General features: G+C 46.6%; 1 protein-coding gene across 1 annotated transcript in view; it reads right to left on the bottom strand.

Annotated features, from left to right (window-relative positions):
• The window catches only part of Ppp1r14c (protein phosphatase 1 regulatory inhibitor subunit 14C), an 81348-nt gene extending 61928 nt beyond the window's left edge, over nucleotides 1-19420 (bottom strand). The window contains exon 1 of the mRNA XM_021659965.2: nucleotides 18605-19420. Coding sequence (XP_021515640.1) covers nucleotides 18605-18901 — 297 coding nt within the window. The 5' untranslated portion in view covers nucleotides 18902-19420. The remainder of the gene's footprint in view (nucleotides 1-18604) is intronic.
• Between the last annotated feature and the right edge of the window lie 1121 nt (nucleotides 19421-20541).

Below are 20541 nucleotides of genomic sequence, written 5' to 3' on the forward strand. Positions count from 1 at the left end.
AGTCACAATGAGAAAGGACTTTACAGAGCAGTTGTATCAATAAACTTTCCTTCCCGAAAAGGCATTTAACAAATCCAAATTTTATATCTTTACAGAATGATTACTATCATGCAACCAAAACAAACAAACAAACAAACAAAGAGGTATATTCTGGGTCCATGCATGAGCTCTGTTGTCAACCACAGATCCAGAATCTGGCCACAGAGATGCTGTATGTCTATCATCTCTATGGTTCTGTCCTTTAAACTCAGAAACCATGTATGGAAGCCTGTACACACTGTTTCCTGAGGCCATTGCTGACTGGCCAGGCGAGTGGACAAGCTTAAACAAAGGGCTGGCATTTGAGGAAGCTGAGCAAAGAGCTCACGGGAGACTCAGTGCCATCTTCGTATATATAAAATTTCTATTCAAAACAAAGGCAAAGACCCTCCAGGGTTTTTCCTATGACTCAACACATCATGGCTGAGGAGGGAGGCCAGGACAAGCCCCAGCTTGGAACAGAAGTGATGACTTGACTGTGGAAACTGACAAAGCAACATGGGAAGGCTAAGGAGATGGCCACACCAATGTGCAACCCGGCCGTGTGACTAATATGAACACATCTGGCTTTTTCTGGGCTTGGAGTGGCTGAGTGTTGTCGGGCTTCCAGAATCACATTCTCTGTCATGGGATGTCTCCCCACACCTTCTGGCGCTCACCCGACGCTATGGCAACCGCCCACTAGGGGAGCTGCCAGCAGCACTTCCCAACACCTTCATGGTCAGGTGAGACGCTCCCCATTTTAAGAAGCATAATAAACCAAAATCACATAAGGAAGGAAAAGAAAATCCATCAGCTCTCAGCAGTCTAAAGGCTAACCGTGCCCCTAGCAAACAAATGAACTGTAATTCTGACTCAGCCCTGCCTTGCCTCTCATGTTCCCCGTGCTTATATGGGGCTTCAGACAGCAAGCCACATAAAATCAAGGTCACACTGTTACACGTGTGCACACACACACACACACTGTAAAAGAGCTTCATCTCACTGACACCGACACCGACACCGACACCGACACCGACACTAACACTGGGGGTTAAGGAGATCTTCTGAAAAGCTCCCTGGCCTGACTGGCCTGAAAAAATCAAGAATTTCCTTCTGATGGCAATTTGAGCTAGTACCCCTGAATGTAAAAGCATTATTCATAAGTATATGCACTTTTTGCTTATATTTGTCATACATACACATATGTATACTATATAATAAATATATACTATTTCTTCATGACTAAAATAATCCCAAATACCTAATAAGCTCAGATACTGACTGACTTTTCACAAGTTTTGTGATCTTTGAAGTAATCCCTACTTTAATGAAACATGTCTTGGGCTAATTTTAAAATCAGGAATGAGACTGTTTACGTGAGACTAAAATTAGGGAAGAACAAGAGAAAGAGATTGAATTGCAGCCCTGGTCTGTGCCTCAAGAAGGTCCCCTAACTTTCAAATGTGTGTGTCAATCATGTCTGTGTCGGACATGAGAAATCTGAGCCATGGCAAACCGGGAAGGTCTGTTTACTGGACTAGAGATGGAACCAGTGTGTCAGTCAGAGAGGACAAAAGCAGCTACTCTACCATCTCTTGTCACTGAGGGCTCCTGGGATTTTCTTATAGAGTTTAGAGTGTCATTAGGGTCAAATAAAATAGTAACCATGCCGTGGTATGCCAGGGCAGGCTTTACCGGCTCAAGACAGCAGCTGTATCTTTAGAAATGTCACAATCCAGCTGTTGAACACAGCAGGGCAGAGGATTCTGAGAGCAGAGAAACTGCTCTGAATGATGCTGTAATACCAGACACGTGTCACTGTATGTTTGTTGACATGTACAGGAAGTCCCACAGTTATATAAACGGTGCATGCTGGGTGATAGTGAGTCAATACAAACCTGTTGATTATCACAGATGCGCTGCTCTGGATTGGGGTGTTGGCAGTGGGGGACATGCGTGGAGGAAAGAAGTCAATGGGAACCTTACCTTCCCCTCAGTTTTACTGTTCATCTAAAACTACTCCGAAAACAAATTTGAAAAAGTTTCAATTTGCTTTGAAATTTTATGCTAAATAGAGGGGTAAGGTTTACAGTAATAAAATATAATAAGGTGATATAACATTCCTTCACAAAAGCTAGTCTACCTAAAAACAAATTTCAAATTCCTTACTAGGCAAAAGGGAAGTCTTCCAATGACCCCCCCCAACCCCCAAGGCATCTGTCAACCCTCCTTAGGCAACTGAGCCTAAGAATATGCATCAGATCTCTAACACACACACGGTGGGCAGGGAGGATCAACTCCTGAAAGCTGGCCTCTGACCTCCACGTGCCTGGGATGAGATGCACACACTCACACATGCACATTCATACACAGTAACTAAATGTTAAATAACAATTATATTACATAAACTTGCACATGAGTCAATCATATTAAAACAAAGTTACTAAGTGTTAATTTTCAAGGCATTGTCTCTGCTGTGATCCATGCTGTTGAGGTTATTTCAGTCTGTGGTATCTGTGTTCTCTGGTCCGCACCCAGCTTTGCAGTGAAAGCCATGGAGAGAGTGGGTATCCCAGGGACTCTTGGGGCCTCACTTCTTGAGAACAAGCTGCTAAACATTTACCAACACCTCACTGGACATAGGTAAAACTTAAAAAGAAAACTCGAGAAACTAGGAAAGAGTACTGTGTAGGGCGCGGCACGAGTTAGAGAGGTGGGCAGACAAGGCAGAAGACGGGAGCAGGACAGCTCTAGGGGAAACAGCCGGGAGTGGGGAGGAAATAAAGAAAGGGAGGAAAAACACAAAACAAAAGAGCCCAGGGAGGAGGAAAGCATGAAGAAGAAAGATTCCCCCCCCAAAAAAAAAACCACAATTATTCGTTTCATTTACTATTCTAAGGGAAATGTTGGTTACATGCAGGAAGATAATTTGAAATAACCAACACAAACCCTTCTCTGCAAGTCTCCACTGGACTGCTCACGTGCTGGCTTTCCGTAGCGAAGACCTCGATAATCAACCTTCCTAATGGCTCAGGCTTCCTGTTATCAAGTGTCCTAATGCCCTGCACTGTGACGGCATCCTCCAAGCTCCCGACACATTCTTGTTTTGTATGAAAATGGTTCCAGGCTTTGTGCGTGCGTGTGTGTGTGTGTGTGTGTGTGTGTGTGTGTGTGCTGTCTCCCACTTGCCATCAGGCTGTCAGCTGCACCCACCCCCCAACACTTATATCTAATAACATTATTTACTGCTTCCAAACCAAGACTCTAGAAGAACGGACTGGATAGGTTTATGTCTGAAGTGAACAAGTTCTACCTGACCACTGAGGCTCTCCAGGAAAGAATGGACACTAGGCCCCGATCTTGCTGGGCCCCCAAAGTCAACCCTGCTTTCTTTCAGGTTCTCCAATAGCCCCCAATGGCAGATACTGTCAAATTGGTAGCTTCTAGATAAGTGAGGTTATACTAAGAATATAAAATATTCATTGGAAATAAACTAAAAAGAAAAGGAAATGGAGAAGTATTAACTACAGAACAAAGACTTAAAGTTCCATCATGGCAGACATAGTGAATGAAAGCACCAGATGCTCTGGCCCTTTAGTAGGATATTTCCTTTTCCTAAGGTGGACCCAGCCCCATGGCTGCCTCTCTTCTTGCCCACAAGGGAATTGAGGCAGCAGAGAGCAGCAGTCAGCCACAGGCAGAGACAAGAAATGCAGATGGAGGCAGCCCCGCGTCCCAGCAGCCATAGCCTGGGAGCTGACCCCACAGCCCAGCCCACCCCCATCCCTTTCACTCCCTTTACTCAAGGGAGGAAGGAGAAGACAGGCTTTGGACATGGGTCCAGGCCCTAGAGCAGTGGTTCTCCACCCTCCTAATGCTACAATCCTTTGATGCAGTTCCTCACGTTGTGGTGACCCCAACCATAAAATGACTTTTCGTTGCCATTTGAATCAGGATGTAAATATCTGTGTTTTCCAGTGGTCTTTCATGGAGTGGACCTCCATGAAAGGGTTGGTTAATCCCTAAGGGGGATCGTGACCCACAGGTTGAGAACCACTACTCTAGGGTAGCTGAGGAAGATAATGGCCAGAGGAGGGGTGCCCCGGTCTCTGGCTCTGGGGGGGCCTGCAGCAAGAGCAGAAGGGACCCCCCTACAATGTAAGATGATTCAATGAGTGAAAAGTTGATCCCAAGTCCACACTGACCTCCTGAAAACACCTTTCTCGGCTACTCTGAACTGGTGCATTGGTCACAACACAAAATTTTAACAAGAATACTTTACTGAATTCACTGTGTGAAATACTGTGCATTAAGAAAAAAAATAAAAGCAACCTTTAATCCCATGGAATTTGTTTGTTTTAGAATGCTCTGATAAAAACATAAAAGCTCTAATTCCTAGGCTAACGGCATGTTTGCCCAGACTATCACACGTAGAAAAAATTTAAATAACTAAGATAAACAAAGCTATCACAAAAATAAAATATCCAAAATTACCTTCCCTGTTCGGAGCATTTAGCTTGTAAAGAAAGAATCAACAAATGTTCTGTGAATAAAAATAGAAAACCTGGAGAGCGTTCCATTCTTCAGTTCCACTCTCTGCCTGGCCCTGAGTAGGATGATAGGAAGGTGCCCTGGCTTTCCCAGGGAACCTGGCCAGCAGGGCTGGTCAAAAGCCACAGTTGGGCCTCTCGAAAAAAAATATAACTGCTCTGATTAATTCTCCTCTAAAACAAAATTTGGTATCTTTTCTTTGAGCCGAATACCTCTGGAAAACGACTTGTATGTTAGCAGCAACTTCAGACTCATTTCTCACCCAGCTGACATTTATTGCCTACTTAAGGTTCGAGGATATTCTGCTGCAGTCTGCGAGAACAGGCCCAAAGCATGCTCCTTTCTTCCCCATGACCACAGAAAAAAGCTGGATACACAGGGCATCCCCGTTTTCAAAATAGTCTCCAGGTTCTTCCCTTGAAAATGAGATAAATATTCATCACACAAAACATTAACAAAATTAAAATTACCCTTAAGGTTGCTCAAAAAGCATTATTAATGTTTTTATATGTTGAACATATAATATACTCAAGCCATTTATGAATCACATATGTAGTTGTTTTGAGAAGGTAATTCCTTGAAGGGAACCAATAAAGATCTTCTATTTTGACATACCAATAATTATTCTACATTCCTAAATTAGCCAGTGGATGGTCCCAAAATTTCAAAACAAAACAACATAAAATAAACTCCTGCCCTCTCATGGGTCAATACAACTTTAATTTAAATACATGTTTTACATATTTCTAAATTAAAATAAGAATTAGTTGTGGTATTGAGCAGTATATGCTGTTAATGATGATTTCCTACATGCCATGGGCTTTTCTTGGGAAGATTTTGAACATTTATTTTTAAGGTAATCTCTGGAAAGACTAGCGAATTTAAAGGGAAAAGTCAAGGAGAGGGATTTATAGACCCTCAAGAAATGAAGGTGATGAGAGTAGGGTGGGCTGGTCTATCTTAGAGGGCAAAGATCCCTCATGGGCCTTTAGTGGAGACTATCAGGGGTCTTTAAAGTACAAACTTTGTCCCATATACTGACGAACTTTTGCTTCTAGATGTTCTGAAATTGAGCCAGAGGAAGGTAGATATGACCTAGATTCCTGGGGAGGAAGACTGATGGACACACGTGGCCCAGGCCCTAAGCCGTGCCCCCGTTATGCTACGGGACATGAGGCAATGCCATTGTCCAATGACTAAACGAAAATTTGGGGCTCACCATTCAGGGACCTTACGTGCTCTCTCTCTCTCTCTCTCTCTCTCTCTCTCTCTCTGCCTCTCTTCATTCCTTCATTGATGTATGAGCAGGCACTGCTTTCAGTCTCAGGCTAGATTAGGTGATAGCTTGTTTATCCAAAGACAGACAGGTTTTCATTTGCTAAGCATCTGCCTGGTAAACTGCTCCTGGAATGAGCTTACTAAATTTTAAGCCTCCTGGAGTCTGAGGAAGAGATGGAATATTTCAGCTGAACAAAAGGCGGTTGTCTTTGAGAGGCGCCCCACGCTGTTCCGGGAGTCTGTAGGGTGTTTGCATTACGGTCGTGTTCTAGCACCAAATCAATGATTCACTTGTCAGAGAATTGCCGCACCCAATGCAAACACGAGAAAATTCAGCCTACTAATTAGAATTGTAGAGTATTTGCTCATGAGAACTTGGCAAAAGAGTCTTCTTTTCTTCTTTTTACCAGTCTGAAGCTCTGCACTTTACTGCCTCGCTTTAAACAGATTATATTCCATTAATATAAGCAGGAATGATGCAACTATACCATACGGCTTCCTCCTAGTGAGTTTCCAGGCAGCTGCGGCTGTAGTTTGGAGGCAAAGTGCATGAGTAGCATGTGAACGGCCTCGATTTGGTCACCAGCACTGCAATCTCAACAATAGCAGTAATAATAACTAAAGTGAACATCGAGCTTTTAACCACAGCAAGACTGGAGCCAATTCCATCCAAATGGGTAGAGGGAAAGCATAGGACCTAGTGCTAACTACTCATGCAAACCTGGACATCAAAGAAATAAGCTGTTTTCTCACTGAAGTTTATATTTAGAAGCAAATGGATTTGAATGTTTTTTTCCTAAAGAAACTGCTGAAATGTTTCATCTAAGAAAAAAACAGAATCCCATCAATAGTTCAACCAAGATAAAGTTCTTTGGAAAATGTATCAGACATATAACAGGAAAACGTGCCTGGTGGAGGAGTCAAATTGCTGGAATTCACGGCTGTACCAGGAGCCTTAGAGTAAGAACAGGTCCACAGTTCCCAGGGGCCAGGCCTTCCATCTTCTCCCACTTCCCTCGGGGCCATGAAGCCTGCCCATGCCATGAAGTCTCTCTGAGATTTGTTTTCTCACCTTAAAAATGGGGTAACTGGTTGTATTCCAAAGTTTTTTGTGGGGGTTAAATGATACCATCTGATGGAACTTTAGGATCCCATCGCTCCCCACATCCTACCATAACCGTCTTAGTTAGGGTTTCATTGCTGTGAAGAGACAGCATGACCAAGGCAACTCTTATGAAGTAAAATATTTCATTGGGGCTGGCTCACTGTTTCAGGGGTTTAGTCCATGATCATCATGGCAGGAAGCATGGCGGTGGGCCGGCAGGAGATTTCCACATTGGCAGCAGGGACACAGGGCCTGGCTTGAGCATGGGAAACCCAAAGCCCACGCCCAGAGACAGACTCCCTCCTCCAAAAAGGCCACACCTCCCAGTGGTGCCTCTGCTTGGTGACCAAGCATTCAAACCAGTGAGCCTATGGGGGGTCATTCTTTTTCAAACCAGCACCATAACTACCCACAACAAAGCCTTAATTTCTTCATACTGTCTTGTCATATTAGTTCTTCCAAGACTAACCACAAAATTCTCCAGCATAAATTGATTTGCTTAATCTGAATTTGTTCATAATGTTATTCAAACCAATTTGTACATTTTACCCTTTGAATTTTTATTTCTTAAGCTTTTTGTGATTTTCTTTCTCTGATGCTCACTTTATATCTTAACTCAAACTTCCATCAAGTTAAAACAAATATCACCATTACTTTATTATGAGCTGACAAGGTAAGAGACAAATAATTCAGAGAAGGCCACCGCTGACAGCCAGTATTATAAGTTATATGCCTAAAACATGTAAGTCAAATATGGCCGTTCTTCTTAAAGGTTAACCCAATTAAATGCAAAAAAAATTAAAAAAAGCAGCAAAATTGATGCTAAGTATCTTTGCTGGCATATTTCAAATTAACTCAAAAGCTGATAATTGAGGGATGTTTTTGGAGAAAGAAAATCATTTTCAAACGGTTTTCGATGAGCCAAGGGAGATAACTCACTAGGTGAAATGTTTGACATGCAAGCATCAAGGCCTGAAAATGAGGCCCCAGAACCCCTGTAAAATGTTACATGTGGGGCATGTTTGTAACCCCAGCACGGGGGAGGCGGAAACAATGCCACCCCTGGGGCCCAGCAGGTGAGTTCCAGGCCACTGAGAGACCCTACCTCAAAAAGAGAACTGGGTGGCTCCTGAGACACTGCCCATGAAGCTGACCTTTCAGTGTGCCCGCGGTGCTCTTATACTCCTTCTGTGTTTCTGTGTGTCTCTCTGTCTCTGTCTCTGTCTCTGTCTCTCTCACACACACACAATTTCATCCTTACATTCCCATCTTAAGAGATCTTGCCCAGGGCAGGACTCCTTTGCTTCAGTCCCTCCGTAACCAGAGAGTGCATCAGTTGACTGGCCATTTGGTGAACTAGTTTGCCAAGAGCCTCAGGTTCTCATTCTTAAGCTCTTGGAGTCACCATTCCTTCAAAAGATTTCATTTTCTCCAATGCGCAGCCAGCTCTCTGGTACCATCTCTAACATCTTTAAAGGTCAGAGCTGCAAAGACACAGGCTTTCCTCATTTTTTTTTCCACTTGAAGAAAAAAACCTAAAAATAAGCCCAGTAGCAAACATGATTTCCCAAGGGTGTAAGCTGATAAACAATAATCTTGCTAGAAGAGAGTTTGGAGTTCAGGGTCCTTGCTACTGCATCATGGGAAAATGAGCAAGTGTGAGTTGGTGTCAGAGATACCAGGATATTTCCACATCCCGTGGGTAACACATCCTGCCCTGGTGCACTCATCCCCAAAATTCACCTGCTGACAGCTCACCTTCCTGAGACCTGACATTACCCACTAAAATGAAAGGTAATTAAATCAGTTCAGGTTATCTGCATTATAACTTAAATGAGTTTGTCATATCCTCCCTTGAAAACTGGCTTGCAGTAATAAAAAAAGTTACTAGCAGATGCAATGCTCTAAGTAAATGTATTAATAAATTTATTGACACACGGGGAACAAGACAGGTCCTGCTGTCATTTGCTTTCAACTGTATGGATTTCTGTCCTCCTGTAATGGTTTCTTGACAACTTTACCTTTCCCCTTGCATGTTTGAAAAGGATGAGGTCTTCTCATTTCCCTTGTGGTTTGAATGTGAAATGTCTCTCTGAGGTCCTGTGTTTGAACACTTGGTCTCGGGTTGCTGGTTCTGTCTCAGAAGGTCTTAGGAGGAGGAGCCTCACTGGAGAAAGTTGGTTACTGAAGAGCGGGTCTTGAAGTTGTATGGCCTGCATCCACTTCCTGTCTGCTCTGCTTTCTGTTCTAAGATGCCGGGTTTTCTAGCTGCATTCTCCTGCTACCACAAAGCCACATGCCGCCATCCCTTTTCCTCCATGAAGGCCTGTGTCCCCTAAACCATAAGCCTCCCTTCCTTATGTTGCTTCTTCAGCTATTTGATCACAAGAATAAAATTTTTAAAAAGCAGTGAACCTACCTCTCCCCTTTGTCCTTTGAAGATAGCTGCTCAAAGAACAAATAGGGAAATGAAGGAAGGAAGAAAGACGGGAGGGAATATGCCTGCCCTCCACAGGGAGTCTCTCAGAAAGGAAAACCCCATTTTTACCATTTCTCCTTCCATCATAAGACAGTGCTTTAGAGACTAGTATACACTTTCCTCTCACTACAAGTTTCCAAAGCAAAACAAAATCAATGCTGAGTAAGAAAAAATATGGCAAGAATTTATTATCCTGAACTTTTCAGCAGAGACAGAAACCTGCGCTTTCATTTCTCGCTCTATGGAGACCCGAGTGAACCCATTGCTCCAAATCTCATGCACAGATGGGTGCCCCGTCAGAGCACAAGCCAGCATTAGTATTCCAGTGTAGCAGGACCAAGTCCTGTGCATGCCAAGAGCTTCAATGACAAGAGCTTCAATGACAAAGGAGAGTGTGGCAACCTGTGATTGCCTCCTCTGAAGACTTTCATCCCCCATGCATCTCTGCTTTATTCACAGAAACTTCCTTCAGCTCCCAGGTTCAAAGGAACACACAGTTATAATTTACAGCCATGAAAAGGAACCATGACTTCAAGTCAACAACGAAAGAGCAGGTTTCAAAGCCAGCACAGCAATGTGGTATCAACGGAGTGGATTTAGGGTGTGTGTGTCACTAGGCCCAGAAATGCCACCGCTGCTCTGAAAGTGCCAGTCTCCACCTTTCACCCTCCACTTTGGGACCTGTTCTGACTACCACAACAAAGTACCACAGACTAGGATGAAACAGCAGCCACTCATCTCTCACAGTTGGAAGCTAGAAGACCAAGATCAAGATGTCAGCATGTCAGCTTCTTGCTGAGAACCTTGCTGAGACATAGCAAGGAGGCATCGGCAAACCAGAAGACAAGAAGAGAGAGCGCTGATCTCTTCATCCCCCTACAGGAGCACTAAGACCATCAAACAGGCTGTCCTCTCATGACCTTCTGTAACATGGTCATGTCCCTAAAGCTCCATGTCCACATGCCATCATTTTAGAAGTAAAAATTTTACCTGAGGAGTTAGTGGCAGGAAAACACAGTCAGTCCATAGCAGAGACACCCAGGGCAGCCAGGAGAATGAGTGACTGGAGAGTTCACCTTCACAAGGGTATCGCAAGAACAGGCGATAGGATGCCGTGAAAGGCGGATGAGGCAGCCTGCTGGGAAGATGCTGTACATCTTCTTGAAGAGACCTCCCATGTTAACTCGAAGCAAGGTGAAAGTAACATGTAACATGAAGAAAGTGGGGACATGTGATTCTGGCCAAGGGAACCCCGGCTGACCCGTATAGAGAACCTGAAAAGGGAGGTCATGGGTGGAGTAGGAGGTGGACAACTGCAGAGGAATGAACAGGGCAGACCTGGAGCCTGGGTCACCTGGCAAGGAGTAAATGTTCTATCCAAAGGGGCCAGAGGAGAGAGGGAAACAAAGATTCAATTTAGATTCTAGAAAACAATCAAGCTTCTGAAGATGACTTTCCTGAAGCACCATAGCATGGATGAGGAAGGCTAGAGATAAAGACAAAGGAAACCACATCCCAAGGACCATGGCATGTGGCCCCTGACCAGGGCCTGTAGCTCAAGCATTCTGAACCCTGACATTTCCACTGCCTCTTTGGGGATGGGAATATAGTAAGAACTTCCTACATGCAGATTTCAGGACCAATGGCAGCATCCTACCTAAGTGACTTGGGAATTAGTGTAGCCTTGAACAAAGACAAATGACATCTCTGATGTCAATTTCTTCCCTATAAAATAAAGAATGAAGACAGCACCCCTCCCAACACACACACACACACACACACACACACACACACACACACTTCACAGAAGTATTGGGAGAATGGAGGACTGGAGTATATGGGCCAACTGAGTCCAGAAGCAGCGCGGTGAGGGAGCTGATGGGTGCTATGGTGCTGCTAACCTAAAGGGAATGGGTGGCCCTTGCTGTGAAGCAAGTGACAAGTGAGAAAGTGCTGGACTGCAGTAGCAGCTGGGAGAAAGAAACCAGACACCAACAATGTAAGGAGCAAGTACCAACAAGACTGGGACTACTGGGTGTGCCCAAGGGAGGGAGGGGCAGAAGATAAGGATCTCACATGATATTTTCCTGTAACAGCTATGAACACGAAGGGAACTGAGGAGGGTGAGAAAACTTGGAGAGGAAAATAAGCCGCTCTCTTGCACAGCTGGTCATGAGCCTCCCTTGAGGCAAGGGGGAAGATGTCCATCTTGAAGTGCCTTGCCGATGGCTGGAATTCAGGCTAAAAAGACAGATTTAGAAGTGGTCAACGGTTGGACAGGGACCAAAGGCGCTGGCAGGGAGAGTCACATCCCTCAGCAAGGCTGTACAAACAGAAGACACAGGGAAAGACGTGATAGGCCACAGCAGATACCATTGCAGAGGCACACAGGACCTGGGAAGGGAACCAATGCGAGCGGAAGGATGAAACTAGTGACAGTGCTGGCTTAAGATGCTCAGGGACAAGAGAAAACTACAGAAGGAACTGAAGAGCTGCCTATACAGTCAAAGGTCAAATCAAAGTCAGGCCTAGGCAAAGCCACCAGACGGAGACACAAGATGGTCCCTAGGCCAGCTGAGCTGGGAGCTGACATCAGACTCCCATAGCCGAAAGAGGTGTGTATCATGGGTGGAGAAAGACCTGGGGAAAAAATAGAAAGGGAAATGGAAAGATAGCATGGTACCATGGGTACAAGGCAGAAAAGAAGCATTTGTTTGGTAGAGAATGGTGGTAACTACTGTTAGTTAGTGCTAGTTTTAAAATTGTGTGTTGCAGTTTCTCTCTTAACTCAGCTAGCACCCTAATGATTGAGACTGCACTATTATATTTGTTTAATAAGCAACATAAGTCTATATTAACCCTCGAAGCAAACCTTGCTCCCTCTCAGCTAAAATCCCTGAGATACTTGCATTTTATGGCTTTCTCTGCTCCAGCTGTTCTTTCTCATGATGACTCCTGGACCTCTGCCCAGGTCTAAATCTACCCTTTCTCTCTCTATCTCCTCCTCCCCTGGCTGGGAGGATACAGGTGTGACTCTAGCTGAGACCCCTAATGGGGGGAGGCATGAAGACTGAGGTGACCACCTCCTAGCCAGGTAGGAATAGTGGAGGGAGGGGAACAACAAACCCAGGGACAAAGCCTTTGATCCAAACATTACCCTGCCTACAAGAAGGGCAGGGATAAAGAGGGAACAAAGACTGAGGGAATGTCCAATCAATAATTGGCCCAACCTGAGACCCACCCCACGGTAGAGAGCCAGCCCCTGACACTGTTAACGATGCTCTGTTATGCTTGCAGACAGGAGCCTAACCTGACTGTCCTCTGGGAAGCTCCAGCCAGCAGTGGATTCAGACAAATGCTGGGATTTGCAGCCAAGCAAGGAGCAGAGCTCCTGGGGTCCTGTGCAAATGTTGTGGGGAAAGATAGAAGGACCTAGAGCGGTCAAGAACCTCGCAAGAAGACCAGCAGAGACAACTAACCCAGACTCATGGGGCCTTACAGAGACTGAGACATCAGCTAAGGAGCATGCACGGTCTGGACCTGGGCCCCTTACACACGTGGCCCATGGGCAGCCTGGTCTTCATGTGGGTCTCCTGGTGAGAGGCGGTCCTGTTTCTAACATGGAGTCTGTTGCCTGCAGGGCTGCCTTACCTGGTGGGGCTGCCTGGCCTGGCCTTGTGGGATGAGGATCCTGGTGTGATTTGGTGTGCCAGGGGGGTGGGGGATTTATAGGGGTAAGGTGTCTTCCCTTTTCTGAGGGAGAAGTGGAAAGGGGAAGAGGGAAGGAGGGGAGGGGACTGAGAGAAAAGAAGGGAGGGGCACCCTTGGGATGTAAAGTAAATAACCTGAAATTTTAAAAGAAAAGAACAGAAACTAGGGACAAACAATGAAAATTGACCTGCTTTTTGTTTTGTTTTGGTTTGTTTTTTTGTTTGTTTGTTTGTTTGTTTTTTGTCTTCAAATAGTTAAATACACCAAAACATGGTCAGGGAGGCCCTGGAACATATCTGCTTATGTTCAAGTTCAAACACACACAACCCTTTTATCTACAGTGCACCCAACATGCATCCCCAAAGCTTAGCGCTTAATGTACGTCAACACCTTGTTTTTGTCTCCCTCTCCTCTTTCTCCACATCACAGAGGGTCATCCACAGCTGGTGGCCACTTATAAAGTCAAGGGAAACAGCAACCACATGCCAGCCATATTCCACATACCACACCTGGTGTTTGCCGGCCAGACCTCCCACAAGGATGAGCCCTACAACACAGAGAGGGGAAAAAGGAAGCTAAAGAGATCACAAGGACTGTCTACGCTCAAGTACTTGCTAAATGAGGGATTACAGAATAAAGACAAGTTAGTCCAGCGACAGAGCACAAATTTCACCCATTTCTCACTCTCCAAAGGGAGGTGTGATACTTACTTTTCCCATAAGTGCAACAAAATACTTGACTAAAAGCAACTTTAAAAAAGGAAGGCCTTATTGTGGCTCACAGTTTGAGGAGGGACAGTGCATTATGGCAAGAAGGGAACAGAGGAAGGAATGTGATCTGGTCTCCCTGCTTCTCTAGTCAGGGACTAGAGAAAGATGAATGCTGGTATTCTGCTTGTTTTCTGTTTTTTATTCAGCCCAGGACCCCAGATGCCCAGGTTCCAACTGAGTCTTCCCACCATCGGTTAAATCTCTGTAAAAATACCCTCCCAGATGCTGTCATGAGTTTGTCTCCCGGATAATTATAAATCTTGGCAGACTGACAATCACTATTAACTATCACATGAGGCTAAGTGTGGCTTTCTTTTCTTACTTTGCCAGTTCATAACTCTTTTATCCACAGAGTTTTGTTTGCTTATTGTTTTGGTTTGGTTGTCTGTTTAACTTATTCTAAGTGTAGGGGAAACAGAAATCTTTGTGTTCACAGCTGAGATGCCAAAGATGTGGCAAGACAGGCTAATTTGATATTGGTGAGCAAGATGTATGCACAACGTGAGGTCTTACACTGAAAATGACAGGTCTCATGTGGACATAGGAGCCTATCAACTAACAGAGCTGTGCTCTGCCGGCCACATGGGGCCATAAGAACGTGATCTACACAAATATGGAAAGGTCACCGCGGAAGTTGCTAATTGGTGCAATTAACATGCCTGTGTGGTCATAATAATTTTTTTTAATATTAAAAAATAAAAGGATGGGTCCAGCAAGATGGCTTACTGGGTAAAAGTGCTTGTGGTGCAAGCCTGACTCCCTAAGTTCAATTCCCAGAAGGAGAAAACTGACTCCTGCAAGTTGTCCACTGTCCTTCATAAGGGTGTCGTGAAACATGTACACACACATTCTCACACACAAACACGTAAACACATTAATAGTAACAATAAATTAAGTAAAAATACTAGGATGATCTCAGAATACTAATAATCACAGGTCAGTCAGTCAACCAAAAGAATAAATACTTGGAGGCTGAGGAGTTGGCTTACTGGAGAAGACCACTTGCTCATCAACCATGAAAGCCTGATTTCAAATCCCCGCATCCAGGTAAAAAGTTGGGCATGGCTGCGCTGCCAGGAGCACCAGCATGGAGGGGACAATAAGTCAGAAGACCACTTTTAGAAAGCAGACCTCCAAATGCCAAGTACAGCCAGCCTCGGAGAATGCTCATGGCAAGGGTACCCTGCCATTACAATGACTTGTGCTTAGGAATGTTTTAATTTCCAAAGCAAACCAAACTGCAAAACTGGAAATACAGACATTACTTTGAGGCAGGGCAAGATTGGAAGAAAGTGACATGATTTACCCAGTAACCATCCTACAACACTTGTCGGCGTAGACAGTGTGCCAGATTTCAAATGTTCTTAAAAACACTCTGAAGATACAGAAATGCCTTAAAACAGAATTCCTTACATATGGGTGCGGATTTAGCCTCACAGTTCTGTTACAATCAAATTCCTAGCTCGAAATTTCACTCTGCAAGCTTTCCTACAAGATTAAAAAAAAAAAATCTATAAACACATAACGAATCATTGCAGGATTTAATGGCCACATTTATCTGTGAACATAAAAGACTTTTGGATTGAGTAAGAGGGGCCATACCCCTGGGCTCCACTTTTGCCATGCCACTTCCCTAGAGCCTTTCTGGAACCAAATGGACCTCCAACTGGTTCCATCTTATGTTTACTTGACCAGAAGCTTCCAAAGCATAGACAGGTTCCTTCTAACTGGGCCAGAGGCATGGGCGTAGGGAGGAAAAGGATGTGTACAAAGCCTGGACATGGGTTGAGAAGATGGTGGGCAAAGCCACTTGCCATCAAGTCTAAGCCCCACTGCCTACGTGTTGGAAGAAGAGCAGGGTGGTACATGTGGCCAAATGCCTTCAACCAGGGAGGACTATGCCAGGGAAGGCCACCAAAAGAGACGACACCAGACGTGGAGAAGATTTTCTCAAGTTCATTCCAGCTCAGAGTTCTGGGGCAGATGAGAACTCAAAATTCATACTTAGCTTTGCAAGTCATCCTGAGGACACAGTTGTTAGCCTAGACGGGCAGAGCACATGCATGCGCACGGCTACGGGCTTAACACGGAGTTGCCAGTACTGAGACATAACCTATGTGAGTCCTTTGCTCTCTGCAGAGTTACAGATGTGCCTGGCAGTTAGTTACCTGGTGGTCTTAGAGGTCACGCCTCTCACCCACAAGCCCCTCCCACTTATGGGAGCTTGGTCTTGCCTCTCAGCTTTCTGAGTCTGTTTCCTCATTTGTGAAACAATGTCAGCCAGAATGCTTTCAGCTTAGGAGTGATGTGAATAGGAAATGAACTGGTATCTCCAGGTGCCTAAAATAGCACCTAGGACAGAACAAGGGCTCTCCAAGTGTCCACCCCATTATTCTCCGAACAAAATCAACTGGGTCCTGCAAATTTCCATGTACAGGTCTCAGCCAGGTCTATGTGTTTCTTCTTCCCCATTCCTTTCTAACTTTAAAGGTTTGCGCACTGCAAATGAAAATTGTCTTTCATCTTCAAAAGACCACAACTCAGCTAACTGCCGGTACAAGTCCTTCTAAAACTAAATGTGTGTTTTCTACAACTCCAGCTCAGCGGACGACACAGTCCTTTTGCTGGTGTGAACTCTGACATCCAGCCAGTTGTCTTGCTGTGCTAATAAACATTTGGACAGTATGACCGATTTCCAGTTTTAAATATTCAAAGCCTTCATATTAATATGGCTCAAAGCTATAAGCCAAAGTAGGTCCTTCTCATGCATGAGCCGAAGGCTGACATACTTGAAATTGTGAGGAAGGAACAGCACTGAGAAGAGAGAAACTGCCACTGACAATAGAGCCCATTTCAGGGCAGGGAGAGGGCATCCCTGGCTGTCTCGCACTGCGCGTGTTTCTTTATTAGTTAGCAGAGTTACCGCCTAATCGGTACAGCGCCTGCTAATTGCTAACACGCCTCTGACTGACGACACATTGCCCTGCAGGTAGAGCATCTTATATAATTTCACCACAGACGCTTCTTCCAAACTCTGGTTGTTTGTTATGGTGGGAGGCCTAGGGGCCCAAGGAAAAACAGCACAAGGAAAAGAGTCAAAGTCGTGTTTACTCTTTGAAATGTGAGTCTAAACTACATGCTCAATGCCATGAACATTTAAAGTTCCACCACCACTACCATCAATTGTGCTAAAGTAATTACCAAATGTAAAATACATAATTTTGTCTGGCTAAGCAGGTAGAACTCTTTATGGTTGTCCAAGGTACCTCTAACGAAACATTGCTAATTTTAACAATAGTTTCTCAAACCTTCTCCAAACCCAAAATGGAGTAGAAAAGCCAAGAGGAAATAAAAGAAAATGAATTGTAGTCTAAAAGGCACGACTGAACACACCCATCCACCCAACAAAAAGTCAATCTAAATCAAATACATAGTTTCTTTAAAGAGTTTCACCATCTTCCTATTAATAAAAGCCCATGATCATGTTCAATTTTGCCAGTTTTTACTTATGCAACTGGATGGGCTTTTACGAGAGCTAGACTAGAAAAGCAATCTTTTTACAAGCTTATTGCTTATACAGTTACCTTCATTATACAGCAATCATTCATCGGTAGTAGGCATGGAGAATGCTATTGCCTTGTGCAATATGAATACTGTGTTCAAATATGTGTTCAAAATAGACCATAAAATAGGTGAAATCAGGATAGCTCACATGGGATGGTAAAGCCAGCAAGTTCATCTGGCTGTCTTCTTTGTCGAAAAGCCTAACACTTGCAAGAACACCAATCTAGCTTTAACTTTGAAACCACGTTCTTAATTATTAATTTCCTCCATGCTTTCACTGTTCCAAACTCCTCTCTGCTAACCTAAGCAGAACACTCCACCGCTAAAGACTCTAGGGAAATCTTTTGGCCTTTGCCATTTTTCCTCCCTACGTCAGAGGGATGTGTGTCAGACCTGTGCGTAACCTCAGACCCTGAACTGTGGGGAACCCTGTGCTGTTGAGCGGAACTTGGGCGCCTGGAGCAGACAGATCTGAGGCACACTGCGCCGCCACCTGCCTAGGCACTCCTGGAGGCTTTCCTTGGGTGCCTGACTGTGGTCGGTAGGCGGGAGTAACAGAGCTTGGGAAGTCAAGAAGCTGCAACAAACCCCAGAGCAGCTTGGGGGAGAATTGTCGAAGGTGGCTGAAGAAGAGGGGGCTTTGGTCTCACGGTTATGACGTGCAATTTAAGGAGCTAAGGGGGGGGGGCTCTGAGAGCCCCAGAACGTCTTCTCTCCATGAGCATCACAAGCCGACCCCCCCCTTCTTCCTTGCCACAGAAATTGCTACTGTCTTCGTAAGGGCACCCACTAAGCGCTCTCCTTCCCCAGCCTCGGCTAGGGCGCAGGCAAGGCCAGCCACTCGGAGTCCCACTGGGTGTAGTTAAGGCTGTGCAGACAAGCCCAGACCTCGGGGGAAAGCACCGCGCTGCTGGTTACCCAACCCTCTTCCCACGCCATCGAGGGAGCCCGCAGCTCTCCAAAGTAGCTGGACCCGGGAGAGATCGCGCAGCGACACGCTCCAGGGGCTCGGTCCCCGGGAGCTAGGAGACGCGCGCAGCCGGGAGCCAGAGCCACGGAAGGTCCCCGGGTGGGCACAGAGGGGCGGAGGAGGTCCGAACCCCGCCCGCGCCAGCTTCTAGGTACCTCGCAGCCGTACAGCTGACCCAGCTGCTCCACGATCCATTCCTCCAGCACCAACCGCTTCCGAAGCTCCTTGCGGTCGTATTTCACTGTCACTTTTCCCTGCTGGTGGCGTCGCTGCTGCTGCTGGCCGGCGGCGGCCACCGTGGCCACCGGCGCCGCGTCCTCCCTGGAGGAGCCCGAGCCGCGGCTGGATCCCGGGCTGCCCCCGGGGCCACCGCGGGGGCTCTGGAAGAAGACGCGCGCCCCGCCGCCGCCGGCCCCGCCGGCCGCCTCGCCGCCGCCTGTCACCACCGACATGTCCCCGCGCGCCGGAGCCGGAGAGGGGCCCGGAGAAGGGGCGGGCGAGCGCCCGCGCGGCTACCACCGCGGCCCCGGCAGCCTCATGCGAGAGCCCGCACCTGCTCCGCGCGCCCAGCCGCCCGAGCCTGGCGGAGGGAGGAGGGAGGAGGGCGGGCGCGGAGGGCGGGGACCCAGCCTTACAGACGCCTCCCAGGACCCCCGCGCTCCAGCCCCGGAGACCGCCCCCGGCCGGGAGTCCTCCGAGGGGGAGAATCCGCGCCCGGAGACGCGCCTGAGAGGAGCTGTGTGGCCCGGGGAGGGGCCTGGCATGGGTCGTCTGGGTGGCGGGGGACAGTCGGTCTTCCACACGGGGTCCTGGGCTCTTGCCCCGCAGAGACGAACTGCGCTTCTCGGTGGTCTTGGGGCGCACGAAATCTGTGGGCTCCCTCAGTGAGGATGCGCGCTGTCCCACCGCGCAAAGGTCGTGGGAAATGACCGCTCCCGGGCCTCTCGCCCCTGGTCTCCCAGGAGGGCGGGGAGTGTCTCCTCCCCTCTCCTTCGGCCCCACCCTCCTTCGGCTCCAAACACACATTCTTAATCACGCCTTGACCACCACAGATGCCGCTGCCTCTGTTGGATTGGGAAGAAAATTGGTGAGGCGATGTTTGTGCAATCAGGCAATCACCGCGCCCGAGAAATTATTTCCAAGCCGGTTTTTCTTTTTCTTACCAAGCGCCTGTTTCCCCCTAAGCTGGGCACGGAAAGCTTGATTGCCCCGAGGGCGATGGGTTAGAGCCACCACGACCCGAGCATTTCAGCATTTGTGGGACTTAAAATCTCCCGTTGTGTTCTCGGCTCGGCCAGCTTTCCTCCCAGGGCTCCAAACAACCTTTTTTCTAAACCCAGGAAGGCAACTGCATTGACTAGCTTATTTGAAAAACATCATGCAAACAAGTAGAATTACGAATGAATGAGCTTCTTATAACGTTTAGGGCGAAGAGGTGGGATGGGGAATTATAAGCAGAAAAAAGCATGTGTGTGTATAACATTACAGGGAGACACTAACATACTCCTGCTGTACAGAACAGCTCACTTCTGTTCAGGCAACTGAAAGAAACCACACAGACGTGCAGAGAGACGTAACCAGCGTTTCAGATTGCTAAACCAAGCTGCGGAAGGTTCCCTGAAGCTCTCAGAGGGAAAGGCGCCATTCAGTGAGCCTCCTTTGAGCGTTTTCTACACTGAAGAGAATGCCTAGTTGCGAGTCTCCAAGGTCAGATGGAAAAAGGAAGAAGCAGCCAGGCTTGCCATCATTGCTTCAGTTCTCCCCACGTTCTTAGGTGTCTGTTTCTTCGATGTGGGGTTTTCCAGCAAGGAGCTGAGGGGATTTCCCCAGTGTTCCATGCCTGCAGCTCACTGGGAAGACACCATCAGGCCCTGAGAAGTGCCAGGGAAGGATTGGTCACAGACAGGGCGTGCCACAACGCGGTGGCGGAGGTAGGCCCAGAACTCCTCTTACCAGAATAGAGTCACCACTACAAGATCCGATCCCTGGAGAAAGAAAGGGCCAGCTGTGTGTTAGCTGAGTTTTCCTGCAAACCAATCAGAGATAACAGACATGAACGACCACGATGCTGGAGACAGGCCACGTGTGCGTC

Source organism: Meriones unguiculatus, chromosome 20 (genome assembly GCF_030254825.1).
Source record: "Meriones unguiculatus strain TT.TT164.6M chromosome 20, Bangor_MerUng_6.1, whole genome shotgun sequence".
In the NCBI taxonomy this organism is placed as follows: Eukaryota; Metazoa; Chordata; class Mammalia; order Rodentia; family Muridae; genus Meriones; species Meriones unguiculatus.